At 33.4% G+C, this 27,482-nt stretch overlaps 1 protein-coding gene across 2 annotated transcripts in view; it reads left to right on the top strand.

Moving 5' to 3' along the window:
• LOC108908328 (amyloid-beta-like protein) overlaps positions 1–27,482 on the top strand; it is a 311,252-nt gene extending 283,770 nt beyond the window's left edge. Inside the window, exons 4-9 of one of the 2 annotated variants that reach the window (XM_018712357.1) lie at positions 10,844–11,062; positions 21,028–21,410; positions 21,551–21,844; positions 21,910–22,431; positions 22,490–22,687; positions 25,503–27,482. In XM_018712357.1, the coding sequence (XP_018567873.1) occupies positions 10,844–11,062; positions 21,028–21,410; positions 21,551–21,844; positions 21,910–22,431; positions 22,490–22,687; positions 25,503–25,763 (1,877 nt within the window). In that variant the 3' untranslated portion in view covers positions 25,764–27,482. Of the gene's footprint in view, positions 1–10,840; positions 11,063–21,027; positions 21,411–21,550; positions 21,845–21,909; positions 22,432–22,489; positions 22,688–25,502 lie in introns of both variants that reach the window. The other variant, XM_018712356.1, reaches the window with a different exon arrangement.

Raw genomic sequence — 27,482 nt, 5'->3', positions numbered from 1 at the left:
TTGTAATTGTAGTAAAATAGAACAGGTTGCCACTTTGCTCGTGCTTGTTTCAGGAGTCTGCACCCTTTGTATCTTTTTAGCAATATCAATTTTGCTGGAAATTGTCTCTTCTATATAACCTTCTGCCACGATAGATAACTTCCATCCACCGTAGCGTTTGTGTGTTGTAATATCCCCTCCAGAATTGGCCAAGAGAGTTGCAAATGCTTGACGCAAGCCATGCCCTGTATATAAATTATAATTTAGAATCTGTCAAACCCAAAAATCGCGCAACAAGATTAGGGATTTTTGATAGCTTATTAGTACCAACACATTGACGTGTGCATTTTCCCTTTTGAAAATTGCAAAAGAACCGTATATGCTGCACATTTTGAGGCCTTAGCTTTAGAATATTTTCTAATTAATTCAATTGAATTAACACAAAATCCTTCATTCAACACAGCGAAGCTTCTTGGTTTGTTCGTTTCAGTATTTGAAATTATGATGTGGATATACTGCCCTTTGTCCTCTATATGATTTATGCTTAGATGGGTCAATTCCTCGAAACGGCAAGCGCCAAAAACTCCTAATATCAACGCCACGTAAAAACAACAAATTTAATAAATATAACTCGGATGAAGTTCGTCAATAGCTTCACGCAAAAATTGTTCGATTTGTTCTCTTTCTAAGACCTTGGATTTTTTAGGTTGAAAATGTTTGTGCTTAGACGTTAGAAATGCCACTAGTCTTTCGAATTTAAAAATTTCAAAGTTCTTGTAAACTCTCAAAGTTGACTTCAACATGGAATATTTAGTCCACAATGTGGATGGAGATAATTTCTCACTTAAATTGAAAAAATAAGCCGGCAAGACATCTTCATTTACGCTTTTCACCCCTTCTTTGATTTTCCAATCTTGAAATTCCTTCAGTTCTTTGTTGTATATAGATTTTGATTTCTCCGAAATGATGCCTGCAATAGCCGCATTAGCTTTTTCTAAAATTTCAGACGGAATTTCCACATTTTCCATTTCCAGTCTTGGTTTTAGGATTTCAACGTGATTTCAACTCAAAAAATAGTTTCTGTTAGAAAAAAGTTTAGCTTTATTGAAACAATTGAATATAGAGAAGCTCAAGAAAGACTGCTAGGGCATTTACTTAGCATCAGCCACGTCGCGAGAAACGTTAAGTATTGATTCATGCCTTGGGCTGCTTCTTCTCATCAAAACAAGCAATTAATAAGGATAACAATTTTTTTCCCTAAAATGATTGCTAAGAGCTTTACGATTCTTCAAAGGTGGCAACGGCTTCTAAGCCATTACTGAAATACCATTGCAGGCATAGGGTGAATTTCATTCAGTATGAGTTTCTTTCAAGGTCATCCAAAGCAGAATAAAATGTATTCATTTGGAAATTGATTCGGCCAATGGTTTCTAGTTCGAGTTGGTGAGTACATTTAATCAAGTTAAAGCAGCCGATTGGGTTGACAATAGCACCGTTTGGCATGATCTAGAAAAGTGGAGCATTAGAAAGCGAAAGACATTTTCTTCATAGACAACCAGAAGCATTCATCCCACGGCGAGGCCATATAAACTAGTGCATGGTATTGAAATTAATTCAATATTGAAAAAGCCTACAAGGCTGCGGTACTTCCAGAGATATTGCCAGACGGTCCTCACAAATAGACAACTGTGGTGTCAAAATGAAGAGGAAGTTTTAACTACAACAAAAATACATTTGATATTGTCTGCAAATATTATTTGTAACACTTTCAGTTGCATCTTTTATAAATAAAATAATAAGCCAAAAAGATCAGTCAAAGGGTTGACTTTATAAATTTTGTTTACCTTACCAGATAATGTGGATAATTCTTCACGACACAATAATCATCATATAGCATATTACACAGTTTATGATTTGAAAGATTCCCTATTTTTATTTTCAAAACTTTCGTCCTCAACTTAAAAGCCAAATATGATAACTTTTTCTCGTTCATATAATAATGACAAGTATTTTTCAGTAGGTAGCTAATACTATTTGGAAGTATTTTTTGACTCTTGTACAATTTTGTTGAGCATTAATCAATTAATTTTCAATCAATTAATTAATTGATTATAATAGTAATTGCGATTAATTTAATTGCAATTAAAATTAATTGCACGTTGTAATTATTTACTTGAATAATCCATATTTATTGTATCTTGTAACTAAATCAATTACAATTAACTTTTTCAATTGTTCTAAAAAACAATTAAAACTAACAATTATCCCGCATCCATACAGACATACACTTTAATTTTATGTGAACAGATATTTGTGTAGATAGTGTATAGTAACTACGTGTCTTGATCTCGGTTCGGGAATATAACTTTATTTGTTTACGAGTCGCAATGTGTTTGTAGGCTTCACTGAGTACAATACTTATTTGTTTAAATCAGTTGCATTTGTGTTTCGCTCACGGTCGCATCATCGTTGTGAATTGGTTCGGAGGAAGCAAGAAAGTGATGGTTATCGCTCGCAATTAATATATGTTTTTTTTGCAATAAAAATACGCTGATTTTGTTTATGCTGTTGTTAGAAAATGACGACGATAGACAGCATTGACTAAGATACCAAATTTTCAGTGACTGCTTCGGAGAAATTGCCCTTGTCAACCTCCGACACCACTGCCGCCGGATGTTCCTCATCATCTTTCCAATCGCGTCTTATTTTACTTTACTTTTTTCAAGTACTTAACAAAAGAATCTACAGGTAATAAGGTTACAGCGTCGTGTATGAGATGTCCAAAAGATCATATAACAAAAGTCAAAGGATATCATAACTATACACCGAACTTTCTAAGCCACCTGAAGCGAAAACACGGGAAAGATTCCGTCGATGTGTATCAAACATACATAAAGAAAATGAAAAGAATTGAAAAGGAGAAACATGACAGTATTAGCGTAGCCAAACCGAGTAAAATAAAGATAAATGTCGAGAAAAAACTTATAGCAAGAACAATTCGATGAAAACGTTGTGAAGTATTTTATCCACTATATGATCCCATTACGTTCTGTGGAAGATCCATATTTTGTAACAATTTTTTGTGGCTTAAAAATATCTGAAAAGGTCTTACTCTGATTAGTGATGCAGATAAAATCTGAATTAAAAGAAGTTGACTACGTGTGCACAACATTAGATATCTGGTCAAGTAAAAAGAGAAGTTTTATTGGCGTGACAGCACACTGGATTACAAGTAATCTACGTAGGGTATCGGTAGCATTAGTTTGCCAAAGATTCAGAGGAATTCACAGCAATGATCGGATATCAGAAATAGTTCAAGAAATTAATGCCGATTTTGACCTCAATGTGAATAAAATAGTGGCATCAGTAACTGACATTGGTCGCAATTTTGTAAAGGCTTTTAAAACTCGCCAATATTGACCTTGAAGATGATTCTTCTGCAATTATAACCGACAATCATCCACCTGAAGACACTTCTGAATCCGAAGCTGAAGAGGAAGAAACACGCAATGCTGACGACGTTTATTACGCTGCATACACATTAAGCCTATGTGGCCTGTGCATACCGGAGTGATGAAAAAATGCAATGCTTTATGGAAAGCTGCAGGATGATCAAAGTCAGCTGATATAATTCAAGATGTATTGCAACACACCTTAAGGCGTCCTGGTGGAATAGTCTATTTGATGCACTTCAACAGATTTCCAATTTGAAAGACAAAAACATGCTCTTACATAAATCACTGAATACATATAAAAAATGCTATGAAAGGGGACGAATTTGACTATTTACAAGAGCACTTGACCTGCGTTGCGCCAATGGCAGAAGCCCTCGATATCATGCAGAGTGACACCAATATGTATTACGGGATAGTACTGCCATGCCTTCTAGCGTTAAGAAAAAAGTTAAAAATACCGACTCTCCTCTGATGCTTCTTTGACAAAAGCGGAACATTTAATGCTGCATTTTTTGTAGAGGATAGCCAGGAACTGCAGCTACTCGATAGATATCCTGTAATAAAGAATGTTTTTATTAAATACAACACGCCTTTACCATCGTCAGCTGCGGTTGAACGACTTCTTTCCTTTGCCTCAATGACTAATCAGCCAAAGAGCCATAAATTGTCAGGCAGTATGTTTCAGAAGACGATAGTGTTAAAATACAATCTTAACTATTATAAGAAATAATTACTAAAATGTGATTGTCATTATTAAACTTAAATTATCAAAAATAACTTATATTAACAAATTATTTACAAAATTAAATTAAATCATTAAGTTTAATTAAAATTGATAAAAAGAAAAATAGCAGCCTTTTATTTGTTACTTATTTAACAAATTTTGTTCATAATTTTCATTACACTTTTATTTTGGCGCCACTACGATTTTCATACAATAATAAGTTTTAATTGTTAATTTTTAATCAAATACATTAAAAAGATTGACAATTGAATAATTGTTAATTCTGGAAACTCACGACTAACAATTAATCAATTGTTAATCGCCAGTTTTCACAATTGCAATTAATTAATTTTTAATTGCAGTAGGCGTAACTAACAATTAATTAATTATTTATTTTTAATTGTCCGACAGTTTAATTTTACCTAACACTGCTTGCTACCCATTACAGTACTACAGTATTTAATTGCTAGGAGGCACATTTAACAAAAATGTGACACATTTACGAAATACAAAAAAAAATACTCTTGTCGAATTTTCGTAGATAAAGTAAATTGTATAACGATGGCTGCATTGTCTTTACATTTTGTAACAGATCTAAGCTTTTTCAGAAAAATTTGAATTAATAGGTTAATAACACAAACAAATAACTAAATCTCAACAAAAATGTTACCAAATAAACATCAATTAGAAATAGAAAATTTGTACAGAAAACTTTAAAAATTACCGCTAGATTTTTGAAGTGTCCTTTGTTAATGTTCTGTGCTATAACAACGTTAATCTGTTGTAGACAAATGTTTATAACAACAATAAACTGTAAACGATGTTTCTATATTTCTTTTATGTCTTTATATTACTGTTATATATGAACTTTGTATAGATTTAGTATTTTCAATGTTTTGTGAACTAAAATTATTTTTAAACTGTAACTCTTGTAAAACAAAAATAAAATGTAATTATTACTATGTAATTTCCTCCAGAGTAATTTTTTTTCGTAAATGTTTTTAACAAACTATACGCTTATCCAGGCTGTTATAGCTGTTTTACATTGCCAATTTATTGATCAATTAATTCATGAAGTCGCTTCATCAAGAAATTGGACAAGTGTAATGCACCAAATCAGCTCTGTCAAATAACTTCATGAATTTATTCATCAAGTTCTTGACGAATTAGAGCATGTTCTAATTTTCGTCAATTTCTTCGTGAAGTTCGGAAGTACCAACCCAACAGATTTCCAGCCTCAGATCAGTAATGAGGTTATGTTATAGTTAAATAATTGTGTGGCGTCGTACTAGTTTTGCATTGTTTTTACTGATTTGTTACTTACAAAAACTAATATTTATATAATATGTGTCAAAACGGTACCGCTGTTGTATCACTACAATTATGAGTGGAAAGGTGAGGTTTTTGAAATTTATTTGCTTCTTTGATTCGTTGGTAGAACTGATTCATGCGTCGAAAAACTAGACAAAGTCTGTAGCAGTGTAAAACCACACTGTTTACCAATAAATTCGTAAATTAATTCATGAAGAACTTCCTCAATTTATTCATCAATAAATCAATTTATCAATTTCAGCCTTGTTTGAGGTGATATTGAAAAAAAGAACTTGACAACTTTTTGCCTTCTATCGATTGGCATATAGAATGTTTATATGGAACGTTTTGTCGCTCCAGGACCATCTTCAACTTCATTTTTTTACGACCCTCGAAATTTTATTACATTTTTTGCAAGTGTTTATGACCCCCAATACTGTAGTGCCTCAGCTCGAACCAGATTCAGACGTTTTGTCTCGAAAAATTCATCTTCAATGTATTCGGTCCAAATTTATCTATTTTTTTTTAATTTATATGTTTATTGAATTATCGTACAGTTTAAGTGTCGTCAGACCCTGTGAAATCTACCTAGTTATTTAAACTACAATAAAACATTATTAGAGTTTTAATCCCCAGCTCATAGTTATTTATAGGTTCCTGGAGTGCTCAAAATTCGAACAAATTTCAATCTAATTTTTTTCAGGATATTTATATAATTACATCTGACATGCTCTTTCACAGTTGCGGTTACAGGTATAATAAATTCCGATCATATTATGCTTATCTTTATTTTCAACATTTGCCTAATCGAAAACGTTTTTGTATATTTACTGCAATTTTTTAAAGAATAATATTCATTTGGGTTTTGGTTGTTCATCTGCATTTTTAAGAATTAATTTGTCATAATGAAATTAAAATTGTAATAATGTTTTAATTTTGACCCAACAACTTATCGAATTAAGTGTGTATGACTAGGTGATAGGGATTAAAATCCTAACAATGTTTTAGTGTAACGTGTGATGGTAATAGTTTTAATAACTAGGTGAATTTCACAGGGTCTAACGACAGGGTCTTTGGGTGTACGATAATTCAACAAACACAAATCAAATCAAATCAAATCATTTATTGGTGTCTATACATTAAAATGTTTACACAAGTCAAAGAAAGAAAAACACGAAAGATACGACATATAAGCAATACTACACTAGAGCTAAAAAAACACATTCAGATAAATATAACGTAAACAGCATAAAAAAGTGAATATTACGAACATACATTAAATAGGTATCCAAAAACTGGTCTGCAAGGAACTCATCAAAATTGTGAAACGCTTTCCTCTTAAGATATTTTCTAATTCTGGCCTTAAAACAGTCTGAAATTAGTGATCGAATCTCAGATGGAAGTCTATTAAAGAATTTAATGCAAAAATAATTTGTGCCATCTCTGGATTTCTCTAATCTATGAAATTTAGGCCTAATATTGTGTCGCTCTCTTATATGTTGAAAATGAAAATTTTCTTGTCGAACAAATCTATTCTGATTATTTTTTATATAAATGAGACATTCAAATATGAAAACTGACGGCATTGTAAGAATATTTAGCAGTTTGAAGTCTAAATAAAAAATTTAGATAAAGGAACGAATACATTTAAATATGATTTAAAAAAGGCCTTTTCTGGAAAACCGTTGCAGATATCGGAATGAATTAAGTATATCTTTTTTCTGCAGAAATGGTCAAGGATTTCGATATGCGAAAAAAGAATTACGAATTTGACAAATAAAAAAAGTTACGAATTTTGAACCTTGGCTTGCCCCACATAGGGACGCCCCTGAAAACAATGTGTCAATTTGGTTTAGATAAAGTAATTTCTCGTAATAAATGGTACCTCTGTATAAAATTTTATCAATTTATTTCGAAGCATTTTCGAGATATTGTAATAAAATTGTGTCTTATGGCCCCCTTTAAAGGGGCGTAGCACCACAGGGGGCGTTTTAGGACACATGTCGATATGAACTTTTTTGCTCAAAATTACTTTATCTATCATTCGTTTTCATTTGGCACACCGGAAATGAAACACCCTGTATAAAACTATTTTATTTCTTTTTACCTTAAAGTTTGAGACACCTTGTATAAATCAGCAACACATGTACACATTACAGTGAAATAGACGAAAACCTTATAAATACAACTTTTTTTTTAAATCGCCGTCTTTTGTTTGAGTTACCACGTTTGCTTACACTTTCAAATATGCCGTATTCACCGACGCTTATTGGAAAAAATTCCTTCCACTATCACCGTGGTGACGAGCTAAACGGTTACGTTTTCCAAATGTTACCTTACACGCTTCGCTTTTTTGACAAACGTCTAAGGCATGGAAGACTCCTCCAGTCCCTTCCGCTTCAAACTCGACTTCTTTCGTCTTTATGAATGCATTCAAGCATTTAAAAGTTTTGTGTAGGGTCCAACAGTTGACTTTATTGGGCCTATCTCGGGGGTAGTAGAGTTGAAACTGCTACGAATTTTTTCATAGTTAACGCGTACAAACTCAATTAGGCGGCCCAGTTCGTCTAAAAATGGTGTAAATGTATCCACTCGGGAATTGTCTTCTGGCAGTTTCACTTCGAAGTTATAACAGCATTGTTGCCCTTCATTTAAACTTGTAGTGCTTGAATAAGGTCGTAGTTCTTCAAATAAGATTATTTGCAGACTTGCAGAATACTTCGTTAGCTAGTTCCTTTTATAGTTATAATAGTTTACCTTCTAGAAATTTTATGTCAGTCAGATAAAGGTTCTTCTTCTTTGCAAATATTCCTGAAGCTGTTAAGTTAGAACGATGTGTAGAACATATTAACCTAATGTCAGTGCTACTAAATATTTAATGTTGCTAATCACAAACCTGTATTTGAAATGATCGGCATGTCCACACGAGACATAGCAGAGTGCTACTTACAGTGCGGACCATTTTGGTGATGCATGTATTGGTATATTGGAAACTATAAGAGATAGGAAAATGGTTAAATGGGGAAAGTTTTGGACAGTTCTGTTACCAACTTAATGGTGGTTGCAGAATGGTCCTAGCTCTTCTGGTTTTTGAGTTATTTTGAAAAAAAGTAAATATGAGTTTTCGAAAATCGTATGTAACTTTTTTATTTAGAGGAATTTTTAAAATCTGAAAACAATTTTTCACAGCAAGTGCCACGTTCATTGCCACGTTTCGGTTGTGAGAAACCATCATCAACTTTCTTTTATTTATGGGCGCCATATTGAATGTTTAGCTGAGCTAGTAGAGATTTTTTTCGAAAACAACCTCAAAAATCAATATTTTAATATTTTAAATAAATTTGCCAACACCGCATAATTTTTCGAAACTAATTAAAGATAGTTGCAGTTCTATTATTTTTAATATAGCACTCTAACATAGGTTAACAATTAACTCTATGATTAACAAGAGGTCAGAATAACAAATAGTTTGAAACAAATGAAAATTTGTTATTATTATTATCATCGTCATGGCCATCACTATCATTCTTTCACTCCACGCTATGACATTAATGATAAGCTTTTACCAAAATTTGAGACTATTACTATTATTATTAGGTATCTTATACTTATACCATTAAAAAGCCAAAAAGCCTCTATTTGCTCAGCGCCCATAAGCAAAAAAAAATTAATTCTGGTTTCTCGCAACCAAAACGTCGCAATGAAAATCTATATGTACAGTGAAATTCCTAAAAAAAACTTGCTGCGAAAAATTGTTTTCAGATTTTAAAAACCTCTAAATAAAAAAGTTTCAGACTATATTCGAAAACGCCATATTTATTTTTTTTTTAAATAACTCAAAAACCAGAAGAGTTAGCCTATTAAGTTAGCAATAGAACTGTCTAAAACTTTTCTTATTTAACTATTTTCCTACCTCTTATAAATTCCAAGATATCAATACATGCATCACCAAAATGGCCCTCACTGTATATGAATGCTGCTAGTCAATGCTTAGATACGGCCACACTGACTGAAAACACGACCTGGTGCCAACTAGACGAACCAATTTTTAACTCATGATATTGTGAGAAATAAGTACTTTCGGGCTACATGCCCGACCAGCCGAATCCACCAAACATATACCGGTTTCGGAATTATTATCAGTCTGTGGTTAAGACATAAAAAATAGTTGGATCATTCGTCGGTTGTCTCACCTATGGCGTACTGCTGAAGGCTAATTTGAAACCGGGATTTGCTGGGGAGTATAATTCAATATTCAGAGAACGTAGAGTAATTGTTTCCTGTAATGTCCGTAGCATGTCCACCTGATTCAATTTGTATAATTATTTAAGTAATTAATTTTAATGGGTAATATTTTATCTAAGTAATTCTTCTTTTAAAATGGTGATTTTTAAGTTAAAAATAACGTAATTATTTTAAAGTTTCTGTTATGTGTTATAAACTACAATTTATTGACTAAAAGAACAAGATTCAGAAATAATTAAAAATGTTTGAAGGGAAGTGAAGAATAATGGGATTTACTAGTAATTGAAACTATCGACAAAGTACGTATCCTTAGCGGGTAACGAAATTAAGAGGTCATTCCAAAATATATCAACAAATTCAATATTTTCAGATTCAATTGGAGTTACAAATAATATGTACTTTTTTTCTATGCAATTTCCCACCTTCTCAGTACACTTCTGATACCCTTGCACTAATCTTTTTCAATACATCGGAAAGAAATTACGAAACATCCTTCGACATGAGATTAAAACTAAGGATAGCACAGACTGGAAATATCTGAAATTTCAGTATCCAAACAGAACAGAAGTTACATTTCTGTGTGGGGGTATACAATTTCATGAACGAAATAAAGGCTTTTACGCGAAAATTCTCTACGTTATTTTCACATTGCTAGCTTTATCACCTCCTCTAAAAATGCACTTATCAAACATTGATTACGACACCCTTTTTCTGTAAATGTTTCAGGGTAGATCCATCCACATCTCAGAAAATAAAGAAGTCATTCATTAACAAAAATTTAAGCTGGAACTTCTTGATTAGAAACTATATTTGTGTACCATTATACAAGACCATATTGAACAGAATATATTCCCTCCCTAATTTTAAACATCTCAATATCGCTTTTATAAACTATTGTCAATTTAAATTTTTTAATAGCCTCTACATATTCAGCACCACCTTGAAGATGGTAGTTCTTACTAGATTCGTTTTGATAGGAGATTTCAACTGTTTTCAAGTCATCAAATATTCGATTATTTATCATTAGACTTTCAGTGAATGCAAAAACAAAAACTAATTGGTTTCAAACCAGTTCTTCACTGCTGAAAAGCCAAATTTACTAATCACTATTTCCGTTGTTTTTCAGAAGGACCTTTCCAATCTGACGCCCTCTTAGTACCAGAAAACTGTATGTTCGACCACATCCACAATCAGAGCAACTGTTGGACCTTCGCAAGGTGGAACTCCACAGCCGGTAATGCCTGCCAAGAAAAGGGCCTGCAGCTGAGATCATTCGCCATGCTTTTACCTTGTGGCATTTCGTTATTTAGCGGAGTTGAATTCGTCTGCTGCCCCAAACATTTAAAAGGTAAGAAATATTTATTTAATACCAATATTGTAAAAATTATTGCTGTACTCTTGTGTACACACCACAGAAATGAGACAACCCCCAAATCCAAAAGCCAAAGGCTTGTGCGGAAGGGGGCTACACCCGGACCAGAGTAGGAAGCCTAGCCGAGAAATGCTTGCCATCGCACTCTCGACCGACTGCGTTACCGTGGCGATAAAAGAAATGATACTTTGATAACTATTTTTCCTTAATATGCTCGTATTATTAACTAAATTTCAAAGTTGTTGGACAAATGATACTTCATCTGCCAAAGTAGAGCTCTAAATGTACTTTTTTGCTACTGAGTTACAAAAAATGCTGCCTATGAGATACGAATAGAAAAGAGAAAAGTTAAAATAAGTAGATCCCTCAGCCAATAAAGACGCGGTAATAAAAAGAATCAATTCATTGTTTCACTTGTTTTCGAAAACTAGGAAATTGCACTCTGTTATGGATGCAGAAGATGTGTATAAGCCAAGTCTATGATCTTGGAACGTTCTCTCTTATTTATTTTCCATTTTCTTGCTACAGCCGCAAGAGCAGTCGCATACAATAACAGCTCATCAGCCATATTGATTTTTATAATTGAACGCAAATTGATGCAACAAAACTGAATAGTTAGTGATCAAATGACGATTTAGTTTTAACGTACAATTTAAATTCGTGCAAGTAAGTTGGTGTGCATAATGGAGCTGTCCCGGGCTTAAGATTCAAAAGTTTCTCATTTGCTTAATAATATGTATAAAATATTCATTTATTTTGGCCATACAATACACTAATGTAGATATGTTATTAGTTTTTGGATAGTGTGAAGGAAATGGTCGAGTGTGTCAGAGAGTACTCTGAAAAATTTTCAAATCATCGTATACCAAGCCATCCAACGTTTGCTGCTGTGGAGAGACGTCTTCAGGAAACCGATCGCTTTGCTCCTGAAACCGTTGATTATGGAAGGCAACGTTATGTAAGGGTTCCTGAAGTTGAACATGATATCTTGAAGAAGACGCGGAATAACAACGAAATGATTAAGTAGAGAAATAGGAGTATTTAAAAATATTGTTAATCGTGTACTGTACTTAGAGAACGGTTGCTACATCCATACCATAAGCAGTCAGTTCAAGACCTCTTACCCCATGATCCTGACAGACGTCTAGGTTTTTGTTAATTTGGTAATGGGCAAAGAGAAATGGATTTCCACTTTGGAAACAATATTTTATTTACCGATGAAGCATGTTTCACAAGAAGAGGGGTAACTAATTTCCACAATGAACTCGTTTATGCAGACGAAAATCCGTACACAGTGAAAGTTAGACATTTTCAACACGAATTTAAAATTAATACGTGGGCAAGAATAATTGTTGGTCCATTTTGCCATAGAGATTAACGGGAGAAATTTATTTGGAACATCTACAAAATACGTTGCCAGACTTGTTACAGGATATAAGTACCTCTACAACTTCGGAGAGATTGTTGCTTATACATGATGGGGCTCCACCACATTTTTCGTAATTACTTAAATCAATAGTACCCAAACAAATGGATGGGTAGAGGTACTGACGCTCCTGTAAATTGACTACCGCGTTCTCCCGACTTTAATCCATTGGATTATGTTTTATGGAGTCATCTTAAGTCCGCAGTTTACATGACATCGGTAGAAAAGAAAGAGCAACTACGGCAAGGTCTTCAAGATGCAACCAAATACTCTTAGAGGCGACGAAGAAATTATGCAAAGTGTACATTTCAATTTTTTCGTGGTGTAAATCTTTGTATGCGTGTAAATGGTGGCCACTTTGAACAACTACTATGATATCTTTATTTATTTGCATTTATGTTTTCCTAATTTAATTTTTGTGTCAAAATTGTTGCCAATGTTTAAAATTAAGTACAAATTTCGAATAAACCATGAGAGTAATCGAGTCTTATCAAGAGTACCTTTTTTGTAGTAAATAATTTACTTAATCTAAAGTTTTATACTAAAAATTATTTTTTCCATTGGCGTGGAATTATGGGAAGTGTAATTACTAAAAAACCCAAGTTCTACGCCAATGGATTGATATTACTCATAATTTTGATATGGGATTTATTGTCCTAGCCGCGATAATTTTTAAGATGCAAGCGCACCAAGCGGCGAAAGTAGTAAGCTCCGAAACAAGGTAATTTTGACATTGCCGTTCGCGTTTACACATTCATTTGAACAACATTTGTCTTATTTGCCATTATTATTAGTAATTTTGTTATCAAACTGCGGTTATTTCACTTTTGTGTTATCTATAGGTTTCAAATATTTCATAAATAAATTTTAAGGCAAGTATTTGTCTACTTTATTTGTCTCTAGCATTACAATGTAATGTACATTTTATTAAGTTATAACTATGAACTTATCCGTTGTGGAATACATTTCCTATTTACATATATGCTAACGAAAACTCTTGTATATTAGAAGGAGAGGCAGTTTTTAAGGCTGATCATGTGGTACTATATGGGAAAATTGAGCAAAGTTAATTTAAATTTAGAAATTTATATTATGTCTGCAAACTAGTGCCCTTACTTACTAACAACCCTCATGAAATTCAGGGAATATTATCTATCGGCAATAATATTTTGAAAATTTCTTCAATGGTTTGATGAAAACTTAATTCTGGATTTTTCTTGGACCATGAAGAGCAACCTTGAACTGAACAATGATAGTTTGACAGTTTCTTCTTTCTATCCATAATTGCTGAAAATTTCCTCATACTATTTTCTTAAAATAACAGTGTTTAAAAAACGAACACTAAATTCAGTTTTAAATAAAATACAAAACGAAATGTCCCACACAGAAGAAATATTTACCTTGTTTCGCTAGTATCACTTGTCATCGCCAGAGGGCGAGCTCTTAGCTGCATTCGCGAATAGAGCTATGAAACTTATCAAATTTTAGCAAAATCGCATAAGGCGTTTTAAATTTAAATAAAAAAAAGATTTATAAATTGCAACTTCAGGGCCGTTTACCGCCCAAAGGAGCAATTTTGAACTAAGGTAAGTTTAGCTAAATCGACTTACTTTGAGCAGCACTGTATCGGGTGGAGCGTTGTAAAGACCTTTTAGGGACGCCTTGTATAAAGAAAAATGGCAGACTAATGTTTTAGGAAATTTTGTTGCGGTATTACAGAATCAAATCCTGGGAATTCCTCATATTTCATGCGTTTTCACATTAGCCACAAACTAAGTACAAAATTCAATCCTATTTTTTTTGCATAAAACAAGAAGGCTTGGATGCAGAGCACATACCGTTTGTAAGACATTCCAAGCTTTACAAGAATTATTAGATAGGTACTCAGACCTTGTAATCTGTTGGTTTTTGTTTTCAATATTTATTTATTAATATTTTCACATACGATAAATTCACAAAGATCACAGATCTTTGTCAGTAATAATGGAAACCTTAAAATTGTAATGTTTTGTCTTGTAACACGTGCTTCTATTTAAAATTGTCGTATATATACCACTGAATACGAAAACAGGGCATGGATCTTATTATTCTCAAGTACCTTAGTACAGGAAACCTGGATTACTGCTATAAACTCACAGGAAAGGTTGCTTATGCATGCAGAGGTTTCGTATATTCAAAAAATCCCTTCTTACTTTCGATTTCATTTTACGAGCCGAGTCTGGTAGGCGCGTGTTCAATAGTGCTGGTTATGAAGGTCCGTGTAACGTTATTCTTGTCATGTTGTCAGGCGGATGTAATTCTTTAGTCTCCCAAGTGGCTGGCGTAAGAATTGTATTTTGTCGAAGTAGCAGGCGTGTTATTTACATTACATTCTATCGAGCTAGACTTCGGCTGAGGGACTGTAAACATCCTTACGTAACTTGTCGCTTCTATTCTCTTAAAGTTGATAGATTGCAGTTTAAACTATATGGACGGTTTCAATCGGTCGAATGAAAACGTCATGAACTTTAAACTTGTAAAATAGTAGTTTTTATTGTGTAACCATGAAGATAAAGGTAATCAACAACAATCTACTAATATTCATTACGATCTGAACTACATGAAAAAAAAAAACAATAAAATTTGTTGATATTCCAAGAAAAGAATAAGCCAATAAAATTCTGTTATCGGAACTATTTTAACAGTTTACCGCAGCAGAGGTTGGAAAATTTGTCTTGAAACAATTAATTATACATGTTAAACACTCTTCGACTGGGAATTAAATTCATTTCCTTTATTTTTCACCTCCATTAATTTATTTTTATAAGAACACTGAAAATGCACAGGTTTATACACGTACGAAAAAACACGCCTTTGTAACTCCAAAACACAGTATGCACCTTAAAACACTATAGCAGCGAATTTGCCAAAAATTCCTTGCAAGTTTTCTTATCCGTTAGAAAGAGGAGCAAATAATTTGTCTAGTAATTAAGTAGAGGTTTTGTTAATTAGAAACTTTTAAATTCAACTTGATCGGCAGCGTCGTCACTGTGAAGTTTATAGGATGATCCCCTATACTCCTCTCTACACCCTATTATCGTGAGTTGGGATGCCGGAGTTAAGCCTATGAAAAGCCATTTAATTAAAGTATCTAAGTTACTAATACGAAGACCTCCATACTATTTCGCGTGTGATTGGAGCTTCAATTCACATCAGTTAATGCCACTAACTTCTAGTCTAAGTGAATTGTTAATATCTAATAGGTATTTCGCAAGTGTTTAAAGTAATAATCATATATTAAACGTTCTGTTTTGCGTAAAAGTGATTGAATCTATACCAATGTGTAAATTAACAGAGTAGATAAAAATCTTGCTCGAAAATGTCTTAATCTTTGTACGTTCAATTAATGGACCACCTTCGTCAAAAAAAATGGTTAATAAGTGACATGATTACACAGCACCACAAAATAAAAAAAATTGGGTGGGACCTATAGTAAAGGAAAATTTTTGTTAAGCTGAATATGAAAAATCTGACTAATCATCAATATCTAGTGTTTTAGATTCTATAGTAGCATCATATTCGATGCAAAGTAATAAAGCATTGCCTGTGAAGAGATCCAGTGCAGTACGATTTTAAGGGGTTAAAAAATTGAAAAATTTCTTTATTCATTATGGATTAACAATTCTCAGGCCTGCAAAAAAAACACTTCAAAAAAGCTTTTTGAATCTTTATAGCTGATTTTTTATAGTTTCTGGGGTGGTAAATCCGAATTTGAACTCTGTTAATTTGTGTCGCCCTCAGTTTAGTTCTAATTCAATCTAGTTAGATATGACAAAATATTCTAAACATGCAATAAAAATGAAAAGTAATCAGCATTTAACGTGAACACAAAACTTTACTTGAAAATAGAAGTACATTTTATATTCTTAATACTAGATTTATGTGTCCGTTTTCTCTTATGCGCTGTTTGCTGACTCTCTCGATGAAGCGACAGAGCATATTGGTGTTCCAGCGTCCTTGATAGCGTTTTTCCATATGTTTAAATGTGAACAAATGATGGGTGATATGGCGTTTTTAATGTTATTTTTGGAAACAAATCTATAAGAATCACATTTTCTTGTTTTTTAAAGTCTAATTTGTGAAAGTATTTGTCTTTATAGAAGCTACTCGTTTATTTAAAACTGTATTTTAACTTTGCCAGCAACAGCACAGCACTATTAACACCATATTTGAATTTAAAAACTACGCGGCCATTTTAGTTTTCATCTTTAGCCCAAGGTCTGCAGACTATAATCTGTAAGATGATATTTATGTGAGTATGTTAAATCTCATCACTAAGTTCTTACATGCACATACAGGGTCCACAAGCACTTGTTTATGAGCTCAAGCCCAGAACACTGGAATAATTGAAGGAAGCGATTCGCGTGGAAGCCGCCTAAATTGACCGACGAATGTTGGAATGAGTGGATGCCAACTTCAAAGAACGCCTCCAGAAGTGCATCTCTGATCGTGGCCACCACATGACAGATGTGATTTTCCAACTTGATTTTCTCAATTGCTATGAAAAGGCGAACCAGAATCTGCCAATAAATTTTTTTTGAGGAAAAATTAACAATTTTATGATTTTTTAAAAACCGTCCGACCTTTCTGCCGGACCCTGTACAACTGAAAATGTCTATGTTTACTATTGCAAACATGCACATTTTTTATTCTGGTCTGATGAAACACCAAGAGATTTTCAACTGGAATATTAAAGTCTAGATGATTTATTCCTCAAATATCCGGGAAAATAATGAAAAACCAAAGCAGTTACGGATTTGCGTTCTAATCCATCTCCCTGGTGTGCGTCGGAGGGGTTGGCCCTGTTGTATACCACCGAAACCACATATTGCCAGCGACACTCGACCGTCTCCTTTATGCTTCGGGGAGATTGAATTTCAAATCCGGCTCGTCCGCTCTGTGCGTTATTTTATTGGTCGTCAGCAGCGCTGCAAATCAGCCGCTCGAATGACCCGCAATTCATCGCAGACTTTAAATAAATATTCCACAAATGAACAGAAATACCATTTGTATTCGTAATATGTGCACCAGTTTGGGAGAAACCTTTTATGTTGCACGCTATTATAAAAGTCAATATTTCCCATATTTAAGGCAGGAATTTGGCAGGATTTATATAGAGCAGAGATCAGAACAAGCAGACTATTGTAAAATAGATGTTATTGTTGGTATTGTTACCTTTTATACATGGGCCATCACAAAGCAGTTATCTCGACAACAGCCGGGTCATTCGTCAGAAATTAAGAGGGTATATGAAACAAATAACAAAGTTACTGTTCTGTCAATAAAAACAAATAAATAGGTAACTCACCGGGGGGTTACACTCCCCCTAACCTTAGGATTCAAGGTATATCCTTCCATACGTTTCCATTACATTAATTAGCAACTATGTATCATTCTTTCTTCAACAACTAGCTAGTGTCACCTGAAATAAGTCGAGGCTCCCCCTGACGCCAACTAGTAAGCATCCCAACTACCGGGTGTGTGAGTCATATTATTATTATTATGCCACCTACCTCAACACCACCCAGTATGTGTCAATCAAAGCGCATGTAATACCCCGTAGAACTTACAAGACACACTTTGAAGGGACCACAGCCATAAAGACCGAGAACACGTGGCATGCCCTGGGGTTTTCAAAATCATAAACGAGTATGGCATATTACTCACTAATTCACAAATCATTGCAAAAATATATTCAAGCTAGCACACAGATATAATAATCGACCTTATTCGGGCGCTGGCCATGCACCACTGTCTCAAAGAACACCTCTCTCACTTTCGGCATCCTGAGCTACATTTCTGTATATACTCATAAATTACATTATCTCAAGGGCACATAAATACTTGGCTGGCGCTTTCAGTGTATACAGCTGAGGTTTGATTCAAAATAACCACGATAGTTTAATTTCATAATAAAATATATATTGATTCGTATTATTACAATGCGTTAAAAATAAACAAGTGTTACACTATATGTAAACGGTATACATCGGAATTCGCTTTTGATATTTATCGTCTAGAGAGTAATGGAAGCTTTACAAAATTCCAAATCGTTCTGACAAACATATATTCATATGTTCGTATGAAGATAGCAGCAGAACAGAGTTATGTCTAATTTCTAATAAAACTCTATCCATATTAAAGGATTACAAAATAACACCATAAGCTTTATTTCTCCAGTGCATTGTATATATATCGACTCCCATTCTTCTGGAATCCCCATTCGAGTCTGGAAAGTTTATGAAAGTTTAGTTGAGGAATTAGATATCTTCTCAGTACTAGACTCTGACATTAACACATTTAAAATTTGAAGTACTTCTTATTGTATGTCCGGTATTTCTTTGATGCAGTAGGTTGCCATTCTCTTTTCAACGCTATACTATGAAGTGGTGGCAGATTTAGCAAGACTGCGAGACAACTGTTGAAATCGACGCTATAACTCCTCTTATACCGATATGGGCTAATTTCTGAAATTTATTCAGATTCTTTTTTGTACTTTTGTAATGGTTTGTTAGACTTTGGGCCACCAAGTGTGCTTCCTTAGTTTCAGTTATCAGGATTTAGAACACGATTAAAACTGGAACGAATCTGCCCAGCCTTTACCCTACTCCTGAAACTATGTAAAGAAAAGGTTAATTTTTTCCACCAATTTTGATACCATTATCGTGAGTACATTTTCCCAATGTATAAAATGAACACGAATATCATCACAGGTCAACCAAATAATTTGGATTTCTAAATTTATAACACTGAAAGAATATCATCAACCTTATTACTTTACACGATGTACACATGTATTCTATAAATTCTACATGCCGACAATACGGCATAAGTGAATTTACCTCTTGTCGAACATCTGATATGACTCGAGGACCATGTAATGTATGGGCACGACGTGGCACGTATTTAGTTAGTGCTGTTTTAACTGTACAATTGAACCAATGTGAAGTTTTAGAAGTTTTATCAAATTTACAACCTCCATGCATAGTCACATCAGTCATCATTATCATCAGAAGACCGGCTAAAATAATTACCACTGGTTAAAGTTATTAGAACAAATAATATTGAAGTATGAACCTGAAATTAATCTACCGAGGACACATTCGAAGAGCAATATTTAACGACATTATCATAAACGTTGAAAACAGTTTCCCGTTTGTCAAAAAACACAAGAATAACGGTGTTTCTTAAAACGATTGTTAGTGCTTTAGGATCCTTCAAACATTGAACGTGAAACATAATTTTTGGTCAATTACTCAAGAACCTTTGAAGATATAGATTTAAAACTTGGTATAGCTCCCACACTGCTGCTACATACTCATCAGATTAGATCAAAACCTATTGAGCAATCATTGCCGTCGGAGTTACAAGGGAAGGAGCTTCAACTGTCAAGAAAAGAGTTATTTGATATCGCAGATTTGTGCAAAACCTCAAGCTAAGTTATACTGTTTTTCACCTATAACTTAAAACAAGTATACTGTCAGGAGGCCACAGTGGCACCATGACGCAGATTTGACTAATTTGCGGTAGAGTTGATCTACCAATATGAAAATCACTGTCTTTGCACTGGCTAGAGGCACTTGAGTTTGACAGTGTGCAACCTCCTTAAAGTGCGTACGTTTACATTTAGAAGCTTTGCAAGAATTGCAGCGTAAAAGCTGTAGGTATATGGTATTTTTTAGGAGAATTTATAATTCGAAATGCGGTTCATGAGCTTTATTGATTTACTTGCAATACAATGTTTGCAACGCGATTGTTGCTAGATAACAGAAATCCTTGAGATTCGGGTCGAGTACACACTTTGTCCAGGTATCCGTGCTCTAGTTAACAAGCTGCAGGAAACTAGGGTTGGTGTTCGCACATTGACTGTTGTGCCGTTTAGTTTTGGAATCGGAAAAACTGCATCCTCGGCAAATACAGCCGCCTCTGAAGAGTTGAAGGTCTAACACTGGTGTGGGTTAGTACCGACTCTAAGGTCATTTGAGGGTGTGAATTTGAAATCCTTGTGATGTTATTTTTGTCATTTTTTGGAAAATGGGTTGAAAAATTTTGACGCCTTGCACTCGTCGACGACCTCCGAGAGATAGTAGCATACGTTGTCCTGGCCGTCCCGGGAACGGAGGACTGACTCTTGGCAGCAATCGTCTCATCGGGGTAGCGTGGCGGGTAAATTTTAAAAACATCGGTGAAATTTTTCAAAACATCGGTGAATTTCTTCGTGATTGGAGGCACGCAGCGCTCGGTCGTGGGCTTGTAGTATTGTCGTGGATGACTCTGGTACGATTCTGGCTGCAATCGCGACGTCTGCGGAGAAAAATCGGTGAAAAATTGAATTTCTTTTTATTCCTATTCTACGGCGGAAACTGCGCTGAACGCGCTTCTTTTGTAAAATTGTTGCAAATATTCGAAACATAGGCGATTTTCGCCTATAATACTGTTTTCGTGACAATATTTACATATAATATATTTTTTACAGATAACATGAAACCCAAAAAGCCTGTCGACCTGGCTATTCTGAAGAAAGAACAGGAAGTCTTTGATGCCATAGATGATGACGATGATGACTCTGATGAAGAGGATGATAAAGACGACTTGGACGACCTTGCTGACGATACTGAATTGTCCGATGACCCTAATATTGATGATGAAGACGAGGACGAAGACGATGATGACTACGACGATATTGACTGGGACACAACTCCATCAAGTACCACCATAGCTTATAAACCATTAGCATCATCTACAACTACGACTCCTAGTACCACAACAACTACCAGGACTACAACTGTTGCCACTCCAGATCCATATTTCACTCATTTTGATCCAAGAAATGAACATGAAAGTTACAAGGAAGCTCAGGTAATATTTGTCAGATGTTTTCCTCTTCCATTTATAAGTTCAATTGAAAACTTTTATGCACTTTTGCCAATAATCTAAGATTTAACGTTTCTAAGAAAATTAACTTTGCTGATGAATGAAATCAAATGTTTCAATTTTAGGAACGCCTTGAAGAAACTCATCGTGAAAAAGTCACTAGGGTAATGAAGGACTGGTCAGATCTAGAGGAACGTTATCAAGACATGAGACAGACAGACCCAAGAGGAGCAGATGAATTCAAACAAAGAATGACACAAAGATTCCAGCAAACTGTTCAGGCACTTGAAGAGGAAGGTGACGCAGAAAAACACCAACTTGCCGCCATGCATCAACAAAGGGTACTAGCTCACATCAATCAAAGGAAAAAGGAAGCTATGTCTTGCTACACTCAGGCTCTAAATGATGATCCACCAAATGTAAGTTTAGAAAATTCATAAGATTGTTAACTTTTGATCTATTTAAATGTTTTTAATCTTTTTAGACCCATCGTGTCCAGAAATGTCTACAAAAGCTCCTGCGTTCCCTCCACAAAGACCGTGCTCACGCTATTAGCCACTACCGTCATCTCTTGGCTACTAGCATAGAAGCAGCAGCCCGTGAACAACCAAGAACCCTCGAACGCCTTACTGACATTGACCGAACCGTAAACCAAAGTATGCAGATGCTCAAAAGATATCCAGAATTATCTGCCAAAATTGGACAGTTAATGGATGACTATATTCAAGCTCTTAGGTCAAAAGATGAAACACCTGGTTCACTTTTAGCTATGACCACTGATGCCGAACAAGCGATTTTGGATAAATTTAAATCAGAAGTTGCCTCAAAGCAAGCAGAAAGAGAAAGGCAAAGGATTCAAGAAAAAGAAAGGAAAGAACAGAGGAAGAAAGAAAGGACTGAATTGAAAGAAGAACAAAAACGTGTTGAGGAAGCTCTTGGCAAAAAGATTAGCAATTTTGATGATGAAGATATGGAAGATGAATCTTTACCAGAAGAAAAACTTTCCGTAAGTGTACTTTAAAAATTTGTGCAAATGTATTGTATGAATTATTATTTTTTTATAGACTACAGTTTCTCCAACATCAGGCAGCACATTTTCTGAAATTATGAGCAATTCTGTAACAGCTACGGTGGGACACAAGGAAGTTGACGATGCTGCAGTTCAAGAAGCTGTCGAAGAAGTCGCTAAAGCTGCATCTCATAAACAGGATATCATCAGAGTTGCTCACTTGATGAGCCACGATATTGGTCATGGTGAACCTGTAAGTTTATGATATAATTTTTACTTTGTGCAAAATGAGTAAACGAGATAATAATAATTGTACACATTCTGTCATAAAAGTATCAGGAATGTGATTTAAATTCAGCGTAGATTTAAATTTGTTTTTTTGATGGAAAGTCCATGGCGGAATATATGTTTAAAGCGTACTTTGACAACATTGTTCATTGGAAATGTATATTGCTTCAAGTGGAGCCTATTTTGAAGGGGACAAAATAAATTTTGAATAGTCATTGAGGAATACAATTATACAATGTTCACCTTTCATCTTTTGAATAAATGTTGAATATCTCATAACATATTTTTTTATCAAAATTGTGTTAACATAACTTTATAATTCTTATTCTAATTTTATGTACAAAATTATGAAATTCTAGATACAGAAATCTTTATTATACTTATTGAAGGTTAAGTAAAACTAAATAATATTTTCATTCTATTGAAAAAATCTTATTACCTTATTTATTCTTAATTGAAGTAGAAATAATAAGCTTTAAATTCATAGTCAGATTCATATAATGTCAATATGCTTTACATAAAATATTAAGGATCTAATTTTGTAAGTGGCCACAATAGTACAGAAATTTTGCTAATACCAAACTGGATTTTTGGAATTCCAATTTGAATGGACCTTTAGCGACAAAATAAAATTTAAATAGATTTTTTACGAAAATTTCCAAACGGTGCGAAATATTTTTATGAAATTTGGTATTCAGGGGTTTTTAAGGATGCCAAATACAATGGTCTAATTATTATTTGTATATTTCATAGAGGGCGCTAGTTATGCTACATTCCTATTACAATTTAAGTTATAATTTTTTTAAGGTTAGGTTTTTACCATTCAGGCTCCAACTTCTAATGTACAATTTTATTTTCTAAAAATAATGTACTCTTGTTAGAACTTCCTAATGTGGACGGTTTTCGAGAAAAAAGTGACTTTTCTCAAAGTAGGCTTATGTCAAAACTTATTAATGGATGTCTCATGAACAACGCATACATTCTTAGTAATATTTTAAACTCTAATTAACCTTATATCAAAATTTTGGTGATTGTTAGTGACTGTAATTAGTCATTACTAACTACAAGTAAATAATTAGACCAGCGTATTTGGCATCCTTAAAAACCTCGGAATACCAAATTTCATAAAAATATTTTGCACCATTTGGAAATTTTCGTAAAAATTCTATTTAAAAAATTTTATTTTGTCGCTCTGTATCTCAAAAACAAGAGGAGATAGACATATAGTTCATATGACAAAAAATTATTATTTTTTGTCGTACTATCACCTCCTGAATTTACAGGAAATCTTTCTAAAACACCCTTTATACAGGGTGGGCCATTAGTGTGAGAAAGTAAAATAACTCCCTTGTTATTCATAATAGAGAAAAACAGTGTATATAAAAGTTATAAAGAATCAAAAAACCTAAAGGCCAAAATTAATTTGAAACACACAGGTCGATGAGTAAAAACTGGACACGCCAAATATTACATTTTTTAAATGGAACGCCCTGTATATTTTTTAATATGTGGATTTCTGAGAAAATACTATATATGGCAATATCAACAGTGTAACATTTTAGTGAGGGGTTGCCAAGTTATGTAGAAAATTCTTCGAATTTTGGAAAAAACATGACCTAGAAGAAATTGTATTAACTTTCAACTACTAACACTTGGAGCAAAAATATTTGACAGCGTTATAGGCAAATGTTAGGCAAAGACTCTTATATTAGCTAATATCGATAGTTTATACAGGGCATTTTTTATAATACGATCATTTTAAGAAAGTTCAGATTTGATTTTCTAAAATTTTTCAGATCCTGCATGCATTTTATTCACATATCAATCCACTTCAACTTTTATTAAGTATGTTCTACACCTAATGTTAGTTTTTAAGATATATTAACATTTCTGGTAAAACCTAATTTTTACTATTTTCGGTCACATGTAATGGCTTTGGAAAAAACTATCACATTGTGTCAACTTGTCAGTTCATAATTTATCATTCCATTCTGAGTTAATTTTATTAGTTAATATTTATTTGTGGTATTCTATAAAATAATAAGAATTAAGTTTTTTCAGAAATTTTAGATATAGAACATGCTTAATAAAAGTTGAAGTGGACCGATATGTGAATAAAATAGAACAATAAAATACAGTGTTCCATTTGCAAAATTTTAGAAAAAGAAAAGTTAAAACTTTCTAAAGCTGACCATAATAAAAAAAATGCCCTGTATAAAATATCCATATTAGGTAATATAGCCTAATTTGCCTAACTTTTGTCTTTAACTCTGTCAAATATTTTTGCTCCAAGTGTTAGTAATTGAAAGTTAGTACAATTTCTTCGAGGTCATGTCATGTTTTTTCCAAAATTCAAAGAATTTTCTATATAACTTGGCAACCCGGCATTAAAATGATAAACTGTTTATATCGCCATATATAGAATTTTCTCGGAAATCCATATGTTTATAAATATACAGGATATTCCATTTAAAAAATGTAATATTTTGGGTGTCCTGTCTTTGCTCATCATCCTGTATGTATCAAATTAACTTTGTAGTTTAGACTTCTTGATTCTGTATAACTTTTATATAATTTTTTTTTCTGTATTATGAGTAAGAAGGTAGTTATTTTCTTTCTCACATTAATGGCCCACCCTGTATATGTTTGATCTAGAACTTTTTAAAGTGGTCATTTTGTACAATACAGTATGTTTGGTTCATCATGGAACCCCTTTTATAAGAATGTGAAATAAGAGCTTATCTTAATACCAAAAATCTAAAACAATATCTAATTTTCAGACATATTCCGTCAGACGAGAAGTCTATGGAAGAAAGGACGGCAAGAGTGTATACTTTACTTTAGCTTTCGCAGGCATGGCCTTGATGGCTGCCATAATCGTAGGTGTGGCTGTGGCCAGACGCAGATCCGCAAGATCGCCTCAGAGCCAGGGCTTCGTAGAAGTTGATCAAGCGGCCACCCCTGAGGAAAGACACGTAGCTAACATGCAAATAAACGGTTACGAAAATCCTACCTATAAATATTTCGAAGTAAAAGAGTAATATGTAATGTACGAACCACTTGGACGTTTATTTAATTTCTTACAGAGTGTTGTTTTGCCTGGCAGCGTATAATTTGATATTATTTGAAGCAATACTTTGATGTGTTTTTTATGACCGACGGTCTTGTTAAGTTTGATGATTTTCGTTTGAGGCTACTAGGATCTTAACCATTCCATTAATTTTTAATTTAACTGTACTTAATAAGCAACTCGATAATAATTCTACATATGCAAAGTATAAAATATATAAATATTTTGAGAATTATGAAAACTTGAATAGTAAGTAATAATTTTTGCATATGACAGTCCATGTTTACATATTTAATGTAATCATTTATAGTAAAAGTATTGTGACGGTACACACATTATACATATTGCGATATTAGTTAGACATAAAACATTGTGTATCATCACAATATCCAGTTAGTTGCTAGATGTATATGGTACCCTCCATATTATACTTAATAAAGATTAGATTATAATGTGCATGTTAATCAACAAGCTTTTGTACAAAGTCTTTTTATTTTTGTTACGACTTTAACCAGCTTTATTCACGCCCTTTACCCCTTATATCCAGCCCAGGAAAATTTTACAAAATGATCGGTGTTTTACCTTCCCAATGTATATATATTTATTACAGCGATTAGATCTACCAAAAAAGAAAAATAAAATATTAAAAAATTCCTGCCAGCAGTATTTCACAAAGTGCAAGAACTCGAATAACACACAACAGTGTAGGTATATGAATAATATTCTTAACCAACACTCATTTTCTAGTTATTAAAATTCTAGTAGCCAGAAAGTATTACAAACGTTAATTTGCCATAAAAGTTTAAAGTGAAAATTCTGTAAATATTTTCCTGGGTAATCCCAATCAAAGAAGACCAACTGATGGTTCATCGTTCAAGCACAATATGATTGAATACATGTATGTCTATCTTTCTTTGAACAAATGTGTGCCGTATGTGATTTCCGACCGAAATTTGTTGCGTTAAATTTAAAAATAGTGGGTTACAAAACTAAACCTGCCTAGATAAGATAGTAATACAATGTATTCAGTATGATTTCTTTCCCAGATTTTGAGTATTTGACGAGAGCTTAAACAATAACTTTAAATTACTTCATTCACTATATCTTTTATTTCAGCCGTAAAATCAGAATTTGTATTACAGTATCATTAAATGCATACGTAATATTGACAAATTTATTTTAACTTTAAATCTAATTCACACAGAAAAATAGACGATTATAGAGAACGAAGCAATTTCGGGTTTTGTGTATTTTAATCCAAAACTTGTATTTTAATTTGAGAGTAAGCTGTTTGTAGATAACACATTTGTGAAGAGATCGTTTATTTATGGGCATAACAATTTTATACTGAATGGCTTCTGACAGCTTGTATAATAATTTAGTAAATATATAAAAATTTCATATTAATGTAATTTCCTCCCACGATCCTTAACTAGCGAAGGCTAGGAAAAAAGATGTGTTTGATGTGCATATTTAGTAAATTTCCCAACAATTTTCATAAATATTTTTCCTATTTACGGTGTTACTACTTAAAACACATTTTGTTAAGGAAAAACACTTAAGCCATTATTTCTCTTAGTACCTACCCTAACCTAATCTGTATTAGATTAGTTTAATAGTATAGTTATTATATGTTTTGTGGCCATGTAATTTTAAATTTAATGTAATAAAGAACTAACTTATTATTTTA

This window comes from Anoplophora glabripennis, unplaced genomic scaffold (assembly GCF_000390285.2).
Source record: "Anoplophora glabripennis isolate ALB-LARVAE unplaced genomic scaffold, Agla_2.0 scaffold196, whole genome shotgun sequence".
Classification (NCBI taxonomy): Eukaryota; Metazoa; Arthropoda; class Insecta; order Coleoptera; family Cerambycidae; genus Anoplophora; species Anoplophora glabripennis.
This window is presented reverse-complemented; position numbering and strand designations above follow the sequence as displayed.